Genomic DNA, 17,866 nt, shown 5'->3' with positions numbered 1-17,866 from the left:
TTCTGATTGCCATGCAGCCTTATGAGCCTACTGCATACTATACTGTCTCGTTAATAAAACCACACGCAGTAAGCTCCCCCTAGTGGTGGCAACAGGCAGCCAGAATATCATCATTTAACCAGGTCTCTGCAGGAGAACTAAAGTTCTGCATCTATAGGATTGTATCCCTTTTTTAAATTGTATACTGGTGTCCAAAATCCTTCCAACTTCTGATGCACTTACTACTTTAGATGAATGTCAGAAAAGTGAACAATTTGTCACCAGCCATTGCTCCAAGCATGAATGCTGTGCAAGAGCTTGATCACACAGGACACCATTTGTTTTTTGTGAAAAGGGTTTTCCAGAACAAAGATACAGAAAGTCATCAATATCAGATCAGTAAGGATGCAACTCCCAGCATCCTCGGCAATCAGCTATTTGAGATGGCCACACCACTTAGGAGAACACCACGGCCTCTTCCTTGGCCTGAGACGTCACGCTCATTGGTCAGAAGGACTTAGCACAGCTCAGTCTCATCCAAGCGAATGGGACCGACCTGCAAAACTGGGCACCGCCACTACGAAATAACCTGCACTGTGCGTGGTATAAAGGTCACATAGGTATACAGTGAGGTGGCCAGGAGTTGGAGCCTCATTGATGTGATATTAGCGACCCATCCCAAGGATAGTTATAACCATCTACGTCATGAGAACCCCTGTAAATAACATCCCACTCCCCCCCAAACAGCTCTGTGTGTACAAGGGTATAGAGCGGTATTTGCCATATGCCGCCCTTTTGGTTACGTTTTTACACTTCTCCACAATGAATAAAAATCAAACCTGAAAATGTTAAAAACCATTTATAATAAAAAAAAATTCTTAAAACCCTTAGTTGTAATGGAAGCATGTTCAATAGGATTCTGAGGTAAAACAGTCCAGCGGGCGGTGGATTACATGGAGTCTTTTTCCAGTTTGCAAACCCAGGCCCTTTGGGTAAATTGTTCTATCCGCCATTTGCACGTCCGTTCGCTGCCATCTACAGCCTAAAGCTTTGACCTAATTATGTACAATACAGAAAGGTTTTCATCACTTCTCCATATACATGTGTGAGAAGAGGGGTCTCCATGCAGATATACAGATACTAAAACGTATTTACATATACACATCAACTACTATATACTACAGCTATACAATCACATTGCTAATCCCATCAGCTCCCCTCCCTGTATCGTAATGCAGCATCACAATGGGCACTGCCAGCACAGCTGGAGTGGCAACAGCAGCAGCAACTTCTGGGCACCAGGATGGGGTCCGCCAGGTCCTTCCGGAGGGTATCCAGCTTTCTTGCATCAAACACATCCTTCTCATCTCGAAGCTTTTTGTTCATTTCCCTAGAAAATACAAGTTCACAGCTGCATGACCAGTTATAATGCAAGTTAGTTAGAACAACGCTGGCACTCTGCTGAGGCCCTGCCATTTGGTGCATTATACGCCCTGCGTAACCCCTGCCCATTTACACTTTTTGCATGCAGTCCAGCAAAACCCCATCATAGTGCATTAAGCTCTATAGCCAAGTTAGGGAATGGTTACATCTAGGGCTCATTCACACGGGAGTATACACGTTGACTGCATATTTACATGACTTAATTGACTTTAATTGGCAATTTTGGTCTGGAAAATACATGAAATACATGTAATACATGTTTGAATACCCCAATGCAAATCAATAGGGATAAGCTGTCTGTATTACACACCTAAAAAATATGCGCAGAATACAGAGCGTAAATATATCAGTGTGAAGGAGCTCTTATGAATGGCCCTTTGAAGGCAGCCATAATGATGATGTTGCCCTCGGTGAACATGACTGACACCCCTGCTCCAAGCACTTCCAATATATTTAATCTAGTTCTTGCATTGGTGCGCCGAGAGGCGTACTTACCTGAGGAGCTCCAATTGGCGGAGAAGGCTTTGCTTCTCTTTCTGCATATTTCTGGACACTTTGAACACATCTCTGCAGAGAAACCAACAGGACAGCATCACATCATAAACTGCGATACTAGAAAGTACTCATTATACACTAGCTACAGTCCAGAGCTCCAGACTGAAAACAAAATGACCTTAGAGCCGCTGGTTCCTACACTGAAATTTTAGGAGCTAAGGGAAAAGTTTTATAGTCAACAAATACATAATAATGTTAGAGGGGTTTTCCAATAATTACATACATTGGTGGCAATGGGAAGGAACGGGGGAATGGATATAGGCAGGTAAAAGGAAGTAAATTCTGCTGACTGTAATACCCAATGTTAACACTAGATGGCACTAGGTACGAGAAATAGATTGCAGCATGCTTTATTTCTCTGCTTACCACGCAGCGGGAGCCCTATACATTTGTATGATACACTGTCTATAGGAAATACATTCTGTATGGGTGATGTTTTCATATGCAATCCTGTTGTAAAAGAAAGCATGTAATTTAAATAAAAAAACAACACGGCTCATGGCTGTGTGTGTGTGTGATACATGGGCCTGTGCAGCCGTACGCGGTTTCAGCCGTCAGACTAGGAGTTTACGAAATTGGTAAACCGCTGCAATGCGACCCGCAACATTTTACCATTACAGCCTAGACATGAGCCCTCAGTCAAAAAGTTCAGCTGTTCATGCAGTAGTAGTCACATTGTGAATGGTCAGCGCTGACCAGCGAGCGCTCCATAATAACATTCCCTAAAACGTAAATTTGCGCAATGGTGACATTTTAAAACCAGAGTTTGGAAAGAATGGATGCCGTTAAGCTTCATCCTAGCTGCTAGCACTTGCCTCTTCTTGCGCTCCCGTTCCTCGTGCTCTTGTTGGCGTAATCTCAGTAGATGGCTCTGAGCTTTGTCCAAATCGGTCTTGGTCTTTTCTAGTTGTTCACAGAGATCCTCGTTTAGCTGTGTCAGACGATCGTTTTGGACACGGGCCTCGAGCTGCTCGCCATTTAGGGAATGCAGCTGTTGCTCGAGCTGTTGGAAGGAAAAATAGAAAAACTTCAGTGGCGGAAGTAAATAAATAATAATAAATGGTAACTACACAAGGTCTTACACAGTCACTCACATATATGTATCCCAAGGATGGAGTTATTCTAGGTGCCAGTAAACATTATATACAACTTTTAATAAAGATTCAGCTTCTCCTTTAGAAAAAAAAAAAAAAGAAAATCATAGGCCGGGCCCAGATGGAGTCTTTACTAGAGATGAGCGAGTGTACTCGGATAAAGCAAATTACTCGAGCGAGTAGTGCTTTTCAGAGTATCGCTGTGCTCGTCCCTGAAGATTCAGGTGCCGGCACGGAGCGGGGAGCTGCAGGGGAGAGCGGGGAGGAACGGAGGGGAGATCTTTCTCTCCCTCTCTCCCGCCCGCTCTCCCCTGCTCCCCACTGCGACTCACCTGTCAGCCGCAGCGGCACCCGAATCTTCAGGGACGAGCACAGCGATACTCGGATAAAGCAAATTACTCGAGCGAGTAGTGCTTTTCCGAGTACGCTCGCTCATCTCTAGTCTTTACACATACTACACTATTACATTGCAGCACTGCATCCCATCATAGCCTATTATCAATACCGCATGTTGTCCCCAGCGGTGTAATGACCACCGAGGCACTGCCACAACTGAGATGGGGGCCAAAAGGAGACCCCTATATAGTGTTTTAGACCTAAATCACAAAATGGTGGGCATCAGGGTTGGCTATGGGGTGTATGATTGTAAAAGGCAAATCATTCCTACCCAGTAAAGAGGGCGCTGTCACTGCAAATAGGCTGAACTACATCCTCAATTTGCACACCAAACAGAGCATGAGAATAAGGCCTCTCTTTCATGCAACTACAAAAGGTCGTCGTCGTCGTGCATTTGGGTACATGTGGGTTATCTGTCACCACTTTAAATTTCAAATATTTCACCAATACATATGCGTTTAAAAGAAAAAAAAAAACAAGAAAAAAAACTATTTCTCCAAAACATTATTTAGATGGTATAAATACATCAAAAGCCTGCAAGATCGCGTCAAATGGGTCAAAAAACAAAAGAGCTGATAGATAAACCACAAATATCAACATTTGTGGCGTCCACACAGCTGAGGAGAGCATAGCAAACACAGATCTGTAAAAGTACATGACGAGTTCCTTTCAGGAAACGGGCGGAAACCATGCGGTCATAGGTATTTCCCAGTAAAGGTGTGTCCTTATCAGCTGCCTACATCCCAGCTGTTCACTGGTAATACTATCTGTCCACGTGGTAACACCAAATAACCTCATGATCCCAGCGTATTTACCACTGTAATGTCATTACACTTTCTTGGAAACTAAAAAGGATTTCATATACCAAATATATTCCTAAAGATTATTAATTAATCCTGCCCAATTAGGTTAACTTCCTCCAAATTATTAATTTTCACAAGTTACTAATAAGAGTGGATTTTGCTTCCCCTGAAACATTACAACCCAATGGTCTAAACAGACTAGTGCCGCGATCTGCTTCACTAAAGGAGTTCTCTGGGACATGAACGCTGACGACAGGCCGTCCATGTCTGATGGAACCGCATGAGATGAGCTGCAGTGCCTGGGTAAACAATGACAGGGATGTAGCGCATGCCACAGCAGTGTGACCCCTTCATTATGCCAATCAGTGGCATTGGCAGAGGTCAGACATCCACAGTTTAACATGGATTACCTATTATCAAAATAGACCAAGAGTGTTTGTGTCCCAGAGAAGCACTTTAATAAGCATGCTCCCCCCCCCCTCCCCCCGATTCCCATATAGGAGACCACAGGTAAGACTTTTGGAAGTAGGAGAACAACAAGTAGTCTGGCGAAAAGAACAATCTTTAGTTTTTGTGCAGAACGTCATCATGTTGCTACACTGAATGTTTTATGGGAGTTGATTACAAGAACCAGCCAATGTTTCAATAGGGTAAGCTGATAAGATGTAGGGACACTACTATATGTCCAATGTCCATTTGTTTTAATGGCTAGTGACAGTGTAGAATAATATGCCACCAGCCGGTCATCTCAAAAGTATCATGGAAGGAAGATGGCAGACAGCGGTTTTTATGCTTTTGAACAAAAGTTCTAGGTAACCCCCTATTTTATCTAAATGGTAGTTTTGAGTAGAATCAGAGGATATTGTTTTTATCTTCTCAAATAATTTTTTAATAGCTTTATAGACAGAGTGAATGGTTTTGGCCTCCCACCTGCATTATGTAGCATTTACATTGCACTGGCAGTTCCATTGTGATGTATAATTAAAGGGGTTGTCCCGCGAAACAAAGTGGGGTTATACACTTCTGTATGGCCATATTAATGCACTTTGTAATGTACATTGTGCATTAATTATGAGCCATACAGAAGTTATTCACTTACCTGTTCCGTTGCTGGCGTCCTCGTCTCCATGGTGCCGTCTAATTTTCAGCGTCTAATCGCCCGATTAGACGCGCTTGCGCAGTCCGGTCTTCTCCGTGTTGAATGGGGCTGCTCGTGCTGGAGAGCTGCTCCTCATAGCTCCGCCCCGTCACGTGTGCCGATTCCAGCCAATCAGGAGGCTGGAATCGGCAATGGACCGCACAGAAGACCTGCGGTCCACCGAGGGTGAAGATCCCGGAGGCCATCTTCGCAAGGTAAGTAAGAAGTCACCGGAGCGTGGGGATTCGGCTAAGTACTATCCGTTTTTTTTTTTCAACACATGCATTGGGTTTGTCTCGCGCCGAACGGGGGGGCTATTGAAAAAAAAAACAACCCGTTTCGGCGCGGGACAACCCCTTTAATATATAACCTCTTGAAGCAGACCCACAGTATGATGACTTTAGTGTATAGCGTCCCTACACCCATTTGAGATTTGTACTGCATGTAGAGTTATCAAAGCAAGAAACCCATTGTATGAAACCTGTAAGTGTGTTTTCCATTAGGAGATGCACACAGTGACATCTAGTAAACACAACAATACACAAGAGTGTGTAAAGTGTGTCCAGCAGTAACGACTCGGTTATGTCAATGCCCTTCAATATCAGTTTTACTGGTTTAAAGAATTACTGCATGGTTCCCTGATGGTCTATTGTAGTGAAAGCTGGTTTACTCCCCTCCCCAGGCTCCAGCAATACTCCATGTCCCCCTTGGCCAGTATCACAGCTGCGTCAGAACCTCCGACCAGAAGTTCCAGCTGTAAATACCGGGGGGGAAAAAAAGCACTGCATGCGGCACTTTTTCTTACGTCCCAAAGCCAGGCAGCTGGGCAGAAAGCAGGTGGACCCCATCATAGTCAATTGGGTCCGCCCAGCAATGTTCAGCTCCGTCCAGACACGGAACCCTTAGGCTATTGGGATTCCCCTTTACTGCTTCCCGAACAAAGCAGGTAAGCGGAATTCCCAGTACAGGTATGAAAGAAGCCATATGGGAAGCTAAATGCTCATATACAGCTAGCCCTTCATGCCAAGCCCTGGTAACACATATCAGTGCCAAGCAGGGACAGTGAGGACTTTACGGATGTAATTGGACAGCTGGATAGCTCCCTCTATGATTCAGTAATTTAAACATTAAGGAAATGTACAGGCTGTATGGCAGAGGCAAATTTTATTCCACTTGTGATTTTCATTGACATTCAATCTCAATATGTGCAGATATGTTACATGACACCATGCCCGGATTATACATATATTCCTATCATTGGAAGCGAATGTGTCATTCTAGAGGATAACACTGCCCAACGATGATTTTGCTTCGGGCTCAAAATCTGCTGAATTCAAAAATCACCATAAAAATGACAGATTAGCTCTTGATTTAGAGATAGTGACATGTCATTTTTTAGAGTTTACATTTATTTTGTGGGAATTTCATTTATTTTATTTTATTTTTTTTGGGGGGGGGGGGGGTGGACCTTCCACATCCCATGACCCCAACTGAGGTAAAAAGATGATACACCGCACAGGCCGAGTCAAGCGAAGTGGAGTGATCTCATTTGAGACCTTGACTTGTCAAAGGAGAAGGCGGAACTTCTAGGGTAAAGACTAGAGCAATGGAATCTTCTCCAACGCGATGCCAGAGTCTCAGAGAGAGAACGTCAGAGGGATCTGCTTCCTTTTTTTGAGAAGAAAAACAATCTGGTTGCTTGCTGCGACGTTAAAGGGGTTGTCCCGCGCCGAAACGGGGTTAAAAAAGAACACCGGACAGCGCTTACCTGAATCCCAGCGCTCCGGTGACTTCTTACTTACCTGCTGAAGATGGCCGCCGGCATCTTCTCCCTCGGTGGACCGCAGGGCTTCTGTGCGGTCCATTGCCGATTCCAGCCTCCTGATTGGCTGGAATCGGCACGTGACGGGGCGGAGCTACACGGAGCCCCATTGAGAAAAGGAGAAGACCCGGACTGCGCAAGCGCTTCTAATTTGGCCATTAGACGGCGAAAATTAGACGGCAACCATGGAGACGAGGACGCCAGCAACGGAGCAGGTAAGTGAATAACTTTTGATAACTTCTGTATGGCTCATAATTAATGCACGATGTACATTACAAAGTGCATTAATATGGCCATACAGAAGTGTATAGACCCACTTGCTTTCGCGGGACAACCCCTTTAATGGCTTGATGAAATGTTTGAATTTGAACCATGATCCAACTGAAAGGTGGCTATTCATAGACTCCTCCAACAGGAATAGAAGGAAGACGGTTGCCGTAATACAGCTTTCAAACTAAGCTTGGTCATGCAGTTCACATGAAGGAGACTTATGCAAACATGACAGCCCTCCTCGACTCAATCAAATACGCTGAACACAAGTGGAAAATCTGTGGTGATCTAAAAGTCATCGCTGTCTTCTTAGTAATATACTGTTGCTTTTAATGTATGTGGGACAGTAGGGATAGGCAATCACATTACATTCAAGTGGACTGGCCTGCAAGAAATCCTGACTCTACTGAGAAAAATGTTGTTGCCGAGCCTCTTGTGGACCCAAAAGATGTTGTTCTTCTATCCCTTCATATAAAGCTGGGTTTAATGAAAACTTTTGTCCAAGGAATGAACCAGGAAGGACGAGCATTTAAGTACTTAAGAGACAAATTTCCTAGATTGAATGATGCAAAGCTAAAGGAAGGTATTTTTGTTGGGCCACAAATTCGACAACTTGTAAAGGATCCTGCGTTTGACCAAGTTTTGGAGGGAGAAGAAAAGGAAGCTTGGCAAGCCTTAAAGGGCGTTATTAATGGATTCTTAAGCTACAAAAGAGATGATAACTACACTCAGTTGGTGACAGTACTTCTGGAAAAATACCATCAACTCGGATGCAACATGTCCCTTAAAGGGGTTGTCCCGCGCCGAAACGGGTTTTTTTTTTTTTTTTAAACCCCCCCCCCCCCCCCCCCCCCGTTCGGCGCGAGACAACCCCGATGCAGGGGTTAAAAAAACAACCCCCACAGCGCTTACCTGAATCCCGGCGGTCCGGCGTCTTCATACTCACCTGCTGAAGATGGCCGCCGGGATCCTCTGTCTCCATGGACCGCAGGGCTTCTGTGCGGTCCATTGCCGATTCCAGCCTCCTGCTTGGCTGGAATCGGCACGTGACAGGGCGGAGCTACACGGAGCTACACGGAGCCCCATAGAGAAGAGGAGAAGACCCGGACTGCGCAAGCGCGGCTAATTTGGCCATCGGAGGGCGAAAATTAGTCGGCACCATGGAGACGAGGACGCCAGCAACGGAGCAGGTAAGTATAAAACTTTTTATAACTTCTGTATGGCTCATAATTAATGCACAATGTATATTACAAAGTGCATTATTATGGCCATGCAGAAGTGTATAGACCCACTTGCTGCCTCGGGACAACCCCTTTAAAATCCATTATCTCCACTCCCACCTAGACTTTTTCCCTCCTAGTTGTGGAGCTGTCAGCGATGTAAATGGAGAAAGATTCCACCAGGATATTTCTGTATGGGCACAAAGATAATCAAGGCCGTTGGAATGAAGCAATGCTTGCGGATTACTGCTAGTCTGTATGTAGGGATGCCCCAGAACTAACTCACAAGAGGCAATACAAAAGAAAAACAAACAAGCAATCTCATGAAGTCACCACATGATTCTCTTCACACCGAACCACCTGCCAGGAATTCTTCCATCAATTTAGAACTCTTAGAATGTAGCGGTGATTAAAAAAAAAAATTTCAAATGTTGTTAGCATATGTATTAAAATGTAGCATTTTCTCTTAATCACATACTTCTACCTATTGTAGATCACAGAAATTAGAGCTAATAAAAAAAAAAATTCTGTCATATTTGTTTTTCTCACCCCAAAAGTAGTAAGTTTTGACTCATGAAGGAAACATCCCAAAATATTTTTTTTTAGTTGGCCAGTCTAGGGTTTTGTGAAAGCAAGCACTGTACCTGTCTCTGTCGGAGGGCAATGACCTCAAGCTCTTGTTCTTTCCGCATCAGTTCCGTTTGCAGGTTTGTATGTCGGTCTTGCTGTCTCATGGAGTCCTGCACAACGGGGACAAGAAAAGTCAACAGACAACTGCTTAATAGTTAGGCAAATAGAGGCTGATATACAAGATTATAATCCACACAAGTTCTCCACTCTCCAGAGGGCTTAGTGGTGAGCCCAGCAATCACGGACAAACACTGAGAAAACAGCGTTCACATGCCAATACAGCAAGTCATGGCCGGCCTTAGCTACATGTAACCCGTTCAGTCACACAGGGCACCAGCCACCAGCCTGTAAAGGCGAACATGCAGTGGATGTAGGCAGGGGACAATCATGCCACCTTAGATCCGTCCGTTCAGTAGCTTCTTGTGAATCTAGATTAATCATTCTCCTCCTGGCACAGTCTCCACCTCTGTGATGTACCAAGGCGTTGCTGTCAGTCCATCGGCATCACCACAATACAACTGCTTAATTCTGCTACTGTATTTAGGTTATGAATTTTGTTATGGTATAGTATCTACTTAGTGAGGTTGATTTGTGCTGCATTTATCAATTTTGTGCTTTAGGTCATGAGCTTGGTTCTGGTGCTGTATTTATGCACCAAGCTTGGTTCTGGTGCTGTATTTATGCACCAAGCTTGGTTCTGGTGCTGTATATAGCTTTATGGGAAAAGAGTCTGCATAACTTGTCATTTAAAATCTCTGCTCATTCTAGGTTTAGGAATCCAGTAGGTGAATCTGCTCAGTGACCGACTGTTATTTTTGTGTACACATATATATTTAGGGAAGGCTGTCAATTACTAATAAGACTGCCCACTGTACACATAAGCCAGAGATTTAGATCAATAAGTTACAAGCAAGGCCAGGAGCAAACCACCATATTTTGGTATCCGTTTTACATCTGTAATATGTAAGTGCATCCTACGCCGACTGTGGGTCTCCTGAACAAAACTCTGAGTATCATAGGAGGAGTGTAGTGTGTTCCCGGCTTTATACTAAATCTTCTCATATAGCTATATAGCAATTTTCTCAGCTCCTTCTGCTCTAGGGCATGATGTTTGCAGGTTGGACTCAATTTGGATGTACAGCATCAGCCTGAAGCTACAAGGAACCATTTATTCACAGTACATTTTGAAGCACAAAATCCATTTACACGTATTTTTTGTTTATGAAATGTAATTGTTTAACAGCCCTTCACAGAATAGACACTTCAATCTAAAACTATTTTTATTTCTACTTTTTAAAAATATATAGACTATGGCACAACACAAAACTGCATCAACAATGTCCACAGCGACAAAGTATCAGCTAACCACACCATGTACACAAGAGGTAGAACAATGGCCACCCTATCCTCAAATGAAACCCTGTATGATATTCATACGATGGAACTGTCCCACCAAAATATCCCGTCGGACTCGTGGGAGTAAAGTGTATAGTTCCTCAGCTAGGGTCTGAGGGTAGCCGCAAAAGATTAAGGGGGTAAACCTATGAGTGACACCAGTTCATGAAGTTCTCTACAGGGATGAGAGCGATCTACAAATAAGAGAAAGATACATCACTTATCATCTTGAATGATGAATCGAATATGGGAGGGACAAGAAACAATAAAATATTACTTAACCTTCCAAGCTGATCATTCGTGTGTCATTTAGTTTATTCATTCATGTCCTTTAATTTATTCATTTATTCATTAAGGTCATTCAGTTTATTCATTCGACGCGTTTCCCTACCAATGACGTGGTTCATTAGGAATATCTAAACTGGTTAATGTCTTGAATATACTGTCACTCTCAGTCCTGATAAACTCAGATTACATGGGTGGAATTATATCTAGAGAAATGTCCCAAGGCAGGGGAAGTAAATACAGTACTAGCCAAGGACCCACCACGTTCGATTATACCCACCAATATGTACTTGTGGGGCAAAAAGGTCCCTTTGGTACAATATTTGATAAAGGTCAGCCAAAACTTGAAGACTAAATAAATGATGTGTCTTCTCAGGCTCAAGTCACAGTTCTATAGGAATGTTTGCGTGTGTCAGCATCAATCGCCTTCAATACGGATACACACATGCAGCATCCTTCCGGGATCAATTTCCCCCAGAAATCATTTATCCCATTTCATTCGAGCTCATCTTCCTACATGCATTTCTCAAATAGAAAATTGTCAAGTAGGTGCTCCTAATATTTCTGGTGGCTGACCACCACTGAACTACTACCCTCTACTCCAACAGCAACTCCAGTAACTGACCACCATCAGGGCTAGAGGTTATGCTCTCCATTTGTTATTTTTTTGCACCGTTACTAGAGATTTGTATGCAGGTGATTAGAGAATGTTGAATTGTGACAAATTGTGCAGGGGTGTAACAATCATGGTTATAGAGGGTGCGACTAGGCTCAGGGGAGAAGGTGATTTCTTACATTCCTGGACAAGCGACGCTCTCAAGTAGATCTACTCCTCCAGGACGCAGATCCAGCTGAAAATTCAGATGGAGAGAAACGGCTTCTTGCCCAACCACATACATGGCGGTCTGGCTTCCAAGAGGCGCAGGTAGCGTCACTTCATTACACCATCTGTGCCAGGATTCAAGCAGCAGAAAAAGAATCTAGTTGTGGGTCGTAGATGAGGGATTAGGCGTGTTTTAGTTTTGTTTTTTTGTTCCTACATGTGGGCATTATTACTATACAGGGACACAATGGGGACAAAGAAAGTAAAAACAGCAGGGCACTAGAGGACTACTGTTGGGACGTAGCATTGCCCACAATTGGAAATAAAATGGTGTGCACTTACTGCAAGAGGGGAGGGAGAGAGAGAACACAACGGGATATGCCCGTGCACACGCCTCAGACATGCTGTCTTGGGAACAGATGCATTATAGCATACTGCCACCCACCACAAACACTACAACTGACTGCACAAGATATGCAGGCACGGAAGAGACCCCAACAAGATATCCAAAAACTTACTGCTTCAGTGCCTGCAAGGATCCAAGACTGTATAGGTGGTTATGGTGGGCACACTTCTTACTGAAACCGAACAGCAATACCCTTTTGTCCGATTCATTCCAAATTTACTATAGTTTATTCTGGGTATGACTATACATATCTACTATGTTTCATGAAATTGAACCAATTCCTTCTGGATGTAGTACTTTGTTTCCTCCGTGTATATACACTCAAGAATTTTTTTAAAAATCAGTCGCCTCCGTTTGCAATAGTGTTGTGAAATATGAAACTCAACTGCTATGGCGTGGAACAAGGTTGGCTTTGGCGACAAATCCAGGTTTATTTTGGGCGCTGGCGACGGCACTGTTTATGTCTGGAGACCTAAGTTTGGTGAAATTTGTGTAGTAAACTAAGCCAACTAATAGAAAATGTATAAAGCAATGATCCGTCACAGTTCAGGGGAACTATAAAAGCCTCTGGTTTATTAATGCACTAAAAGCATATGGCCAAACAGTCTACTGGAAGTAAGGTGCAAGCTATGAATTTCAGACAATGTCCATTTTCATAGGCTATGAAAAGCCCAAATTTGAACAGCCCAATTATTAGACGGTATTGGGAAGTCTGCCCTATTGTGCGATTAGACCGTTTTTGGTGACAAGAGTTTTTTTTTTTCCTTCTTAAATAGTCATCTTATTGGATTTTTTTCAACTCCAATAATCATCAGTACCACAGATCGGCAAACTTTGTACAAGCTCCTCCACTTTACTCCTGTATTACGCTATGCTACAAGTTATACAGAGTATACCGTATTTTTCACTTCATAAGACGCACCCGTGTTTTAGAGCGGGAAAATTGGGAAAGAATATTTTGAACTCCCCCAGGGACAGTGCAGGGATAGTGCTGGGCGGCGGAGCAGAAGGAGCAGCAGAGGTCGGAAACAGCGGATCTCCGTGACACAGCAGCGCTTCTTCAGCAGGAGGAAGGGAAAAAAAGCTGATTGGTGGAGGAGGGGAGCAGCAGCAGTTCCCACCGTCACTCACCACCAATCAGTGGCACGTATGGGCAGCAGTGGGTAAGAGAAAACTGGTAAGTGGTCGCACATTTATTCGCGCAACCGCGATTTAGCTAATGAACAAATGCTGATGCGACGAATTTCAGCACATTCGCGTTATAAGAAGAGTGACAGTCTCCCCTTGCTTTAGGAGGAAGAAAAGTGCGTCTTATAAAGCGAAAAACACAATATTCTTTATGATGAACGTTACATTTTTCATTTTTGGGAAATTTATAGGTACTTAAAACCATAAAAACTAAAGTACGGTAAATAAAGGATTCTATTGTTTTAGCATAGAATAACTAGTGTAGTGGAGCATTCTATCAATGTTGTTCATCTTGTGACCTAAAACATTATATTTCTAACGCTCCTTCAGAATTCCGCACTTGTCCAATGCAGGACTATTCCGCATACTTAGAGGGAGTAACCCAGCCAACCATTTCCTGCTATTTGGGTCTCCATAAAGCTTTTCCATTTCCTGAAAAACGTTGTGCCCGTCGTTCGGTGCGTCTAGGTCTCAATCCTTTCCACTGTTATCATAAGGAAAGCTGGTCTAGCACTTCCGAGAAACCAGGGGACGTGGGATGTAAGTAATGATTCTTCAAGCAATGCTTAGCGATTAAGAACACTGCATTAATAGTTCTAGGTAGATTAGTGTTGGTTCATTATCTACGCAGTTCTGATCCTTATAGTGAAATATGTACAGGAGTGGGAGTAATGGAAGTGACATACACCGGCGGGCCTGGAAGTAATCCTGGAACTGTCCCCAAAAATATTCTACAACATTACAGGCACATAAACCATGGCTCAGGCCCGCATTTGGGGTTACGGGTGGTTGATATTTTGCGGTAGGTTGAACCTGTAATAGGGTTTGCAGATAATTTTGAAAGAGGTCTCACGCCAGCTCGCAGTGATAACACACTTTCGAATTTGTGTCCATCCCTCCAAGATTAAGCTTGAGACGTTTGGTGAATATATAAATTTTGTCCAGTTCCATTGTAACCTTTTGTGCGGTTTGGCCATATTGTTCTAGGACGCAGAATACTCCGGTTACAGAGAACGGTGTTTTCTGCTGTAATTCTCTGGCAAGGATTATTATTTTGTGACACAATATACTGGGGCACTTTTATGACAAACATGTGACAAAGAAAAATTGATTACTGCTGTAATGTTGTGATACTAAATATTATTCTATGACTCACAATACACTTTTGTTATACAGGATCCACCCCATATTAACAGAGATGAATTACTGTATCTGAGGACTGAATACATACTATCAATCTGCCTAGATATGAAGCCTCATGTGATACTATGGAGGAAACACCTTCAGGTACTCCTCCAGTTTATTGTCAATAAAGGTGACTAAATAAAACCCTCTAAAGCCGGGAACTGTTTACTCTCAGTTCCGGGTGACTTATCAATGTGGCGCTGTTGACCGAGTCTCATCATCGTATAGTAATTGGTCACGTACTGCCAGTCTGTTCCTACCTTTCTGAGAAGCCGTTCTCTCTCGATTTTAATTTGTTGCTCCATCTCCTCATACAGACACCTCACCTCCCGACCGTGATCTGTGTCTTTCCTGCAATGTACAGAATGACAGAAACATCAACTAAGTGCAGCAAACTATGGTCCACCTTCCATTACAAGCAACATTCTACAGAAATAAAACACAATAATGGATCGTAATATAAATTTATTACACACACACACACACACACACGAGCCCTGTGTGACTGGGGGCATTCCAGGGCACATATGGAGGCTCTTCCTTAGGAGGGCAGTTACCCTGTTTTCTTGAGGGCAAATCCTAGGGTTATTTAAGGCTAAATCAGGAAGAGATAGGATCCTGATGCCAGCTTTGCAGTTATTCATTAATCTTATATTGCCTTATTAAAAGGGTTGTCCAGAATTAGAAAAAACAAAAACAAAAACAAATCTTCCTTTTGCCCGAAGCCACGCGACTCATATCTAAAAGGCTGTGTTGGTGTTGCAGCTCGTCCTCATTTGAATGTAGGCAAGCTGCAGTAAGAGACAGTCTAGGAGAAGAGTAGTGCTAATTTATGTAAATTACCCCGTTTCATTTTTCCTCGCCCTGCACATAACCTTTAATTATCCACTCATTCAGGCAATCATTACTCATGACAGCTATTTTAAATCTTCTATAATGTTTTTTTGCAAAGGTTTTCACAGGACAACCTCACAGCTTTGAAGTTTTTGGTGATAAATGTGTGTTGTGTTTTAGTGCATTAGAATAAGCCCCATTTACACATAACGATGACCGCTCAAACTTTGTTCAAACGATGGCATATGAGCGTTAATCGTTGCATGTAAACGCTGCCATCGTTCATTCTTCAGCTGAATGATGATTTTAAAGTGAGCTTAAAATCCATCCTTCAGCCAGAGACACATAACAGGGACCGCATGCTGTGTTCAGAGTTTAGACCACATGCTCTGCTCTGCAAACAGCTTCAGGAGGCCTTTTACATGCAAATGAAGCTGATAAAAAGGGTTAAGGAACATTAGTGTCCATTAACACTTTATGCAAAACGATCGCATTTTGTCTTCCTCCGGTTGGGTTGTATATTCAACCATACACATGAGAAGTACAAGATAAGTGACAGCTTGCTGCAGCACAAACCTTCCTGCACCAGAGGCAAGGGAAGCAGAATACTGCCTCCTTAGCCAAGCGTGGAAGGAACCTGGAGGAGATGGACATATTTTCTCAAAGTTTTCTTCAAAACCATTTCATGAACTTTGCAGAAAGTCTTGTGGACTAACAAATGGGTAAAGAATTTGTTTTCTAGATTTAGCATCCCTTTAATAAAGGTGTCAAACAAACATAACCGGTGATAATTGTGCAATACAAATCTGTCCCTGAAACAAGCGCTACAAAACTCAGCATCAAAGAATCAGTAAATCATGTGGCAGCAATAGCTGGTCATGTATCCATAACAAAGTACCTTTAAAATACATCATGATCAGTTCTTGCAGTGAACTACAAGCAGGACTTAATATGTATCCATCTATTGTATCACTCTGGAAGTTTACAAGGTTAGATCTGCCAAGTGCACAGACATTAAACAGTTAACAGGGACTAGATTCGGGGAAATACCTTTTTAAAGCTTGTTCCAAAGTGTCTTTTTCATGATGCACATCCCGGATGTAAGAGGAGACACGGAAGAGAAACTCCTCGAAGTTTGTAAGCAGCTCGGGACGCTCCTTGCGCAGACGATTCCACAGATCCCGTATCTCCCTGTGTCTGGGAATACAATGTACAATTCTATAAGCTAGATAAGGGAGGCAGTGCATACAGAAGATGGGTGCTACCAGCCTAAGGAAAATTGGGAGGATGACTGACAGTGGAGCTTGCCAAAAAACACTTGGCATGGATACAAGCTGTCATAATATTCAGCTTCCGTTCACCTGAGTCGTGCGGCTACTAGACAAACTTTATGAAGCACTGCTCAGACTTTCAGAGGTCATGGATAGTAAATTATGGAGATTACAGTATATGATCATTTTGTAGCCTATTATTAACCATGCGGTAATGTATCACATTAAGCATGTGCTAATATACACTCACAATCAGGATTACAAATGACCAAGGGCAAAGTTTAGAAATAGTCTCCGTTTTGCAGTGAAAGATCCTAGTTTCAATAATATGACCATGGTCTTGTTTTCAAAAGTATAGGATACCTGCGTTTAAGAGGAAACTGTATTCACAATGTAAGGTTAGTAGTCGGTGTATTACTGAGCCAGAGTTACAGCCTCATATATTTACTGGTGCAGTAAACCTGGTTCAATAGAACCGCTGGAGTCCCAATGTTACACCCAAAAGACAGATTGAATGAGGCCTCAGACTAAATGACCACTTAATTAGTGGCACCTAACTAGTAGTGCATTGGACCTCCTTTGGCCTTCAGAGCTGCAGTAATTCACTGTGGCATAGGGGTTGAATAGTGCTGCAGAAATGTTGCCCCATGCAGACATTGAGCATTTCTGTCAGTTGATGCAGATTAGATGGAGGTACTGACATACTCTGAACAGCTGACCAGAAGGGTTCATCTATTCATGATGCTTGTGCCAAATGATGACCCTCCCATCAGAATGGTACAACAGAAAGCTGGATTCATCTGATCAGGCGATGTTTTTTCACTGCTCTGTAATCCAGTTTTTGCGCTCTTTTGCCCACTGGAGTCTTGCCTTTTTCTCGTAATCCCTTAAGGACCAAACGCGGTAAATATGCGGCACTTATCCTGGGGTTTAACCCCCGCCGATAGCACATGTACGCCGTGGGACTAAAGCCTCTGCTCCTGCAATCAAGCAAGAGCAGGTCAGGTCCTAAGCTGTCAGACACCGCTAAGAACCCGGAGGAGAAAGGAGAAGTGCTTTTTAACCACTTATGCCTTCTCCTTTCCTGGCTACATAGCGCTCAATGAGTCAATTAAAAAGTGAAAGTACT

The 17,866-nt window shown here is 43.2% G+C and overlaps 1 protein-coding gene across 2 annotated transcripts in view; it reads right to left on the bottom strand.

Moving 5' to 3' along the window:
* Positions 1–823: 823 nt before the first annotated feature.
* The window catches only part of CRACR2B (calcium release activated channel regulator 2B), a 61,742-nt gene continuing 44,699 nt past the window's right edge, over positions 824–17,866 (bottom strand). For both annotated transcript variants that reach the window (XM_066583020.1, XM_066583021.1), the window contains exons 5-10: positions 16,517–16,663; positions 14,893–14,983; positions 9,365–9,460; positions 2,793–2,980; positions 1,918–1,989; positions 824–1,369 (exon numbers count right to left, since the gene is read on the bottom strand). In XM_066583020.1, coding sequence (XP_066439117.1) covers positions 1,189–1,369; positions 1,918–1,989; positions 2,793–2,980; positions 9,365–9,460; positions 14,893–14,983; positions 16,517–16,663 — 775 coding nt within the window. In that variant the 3' untranslated portion in view covers positions 824–1,188. The remainder of the gene's footprint in view (positions 1,370–1,917; positions 1,990–2,792; positions 2,981–9,364; positions 9,461–14,892; positions 14,984–16,516; positions 16,664–17,866) is intronic.

The sequence above is a fragment of the Eleutherodactylus coqui genome, chromosome 11 (assembly GCF_035609145.1).
Source record: "Eleutherodactylus coqui strain aEleCoq1 chromosome 11, aEleCoq1.hap1, whole genome shotgun sequence".
Taxonomy (NCBI): Eukaryota; Metazoa; Chordata; class Amphibia; order Anura; family Eleutherodactylidae; genus Eleutherodactylus; species Eleutherodactylus coqui.
Note: the sequence above shows the minus strand (reverse complement) of the source record. Positions and strands in the feature narration are given on the sequence as shown.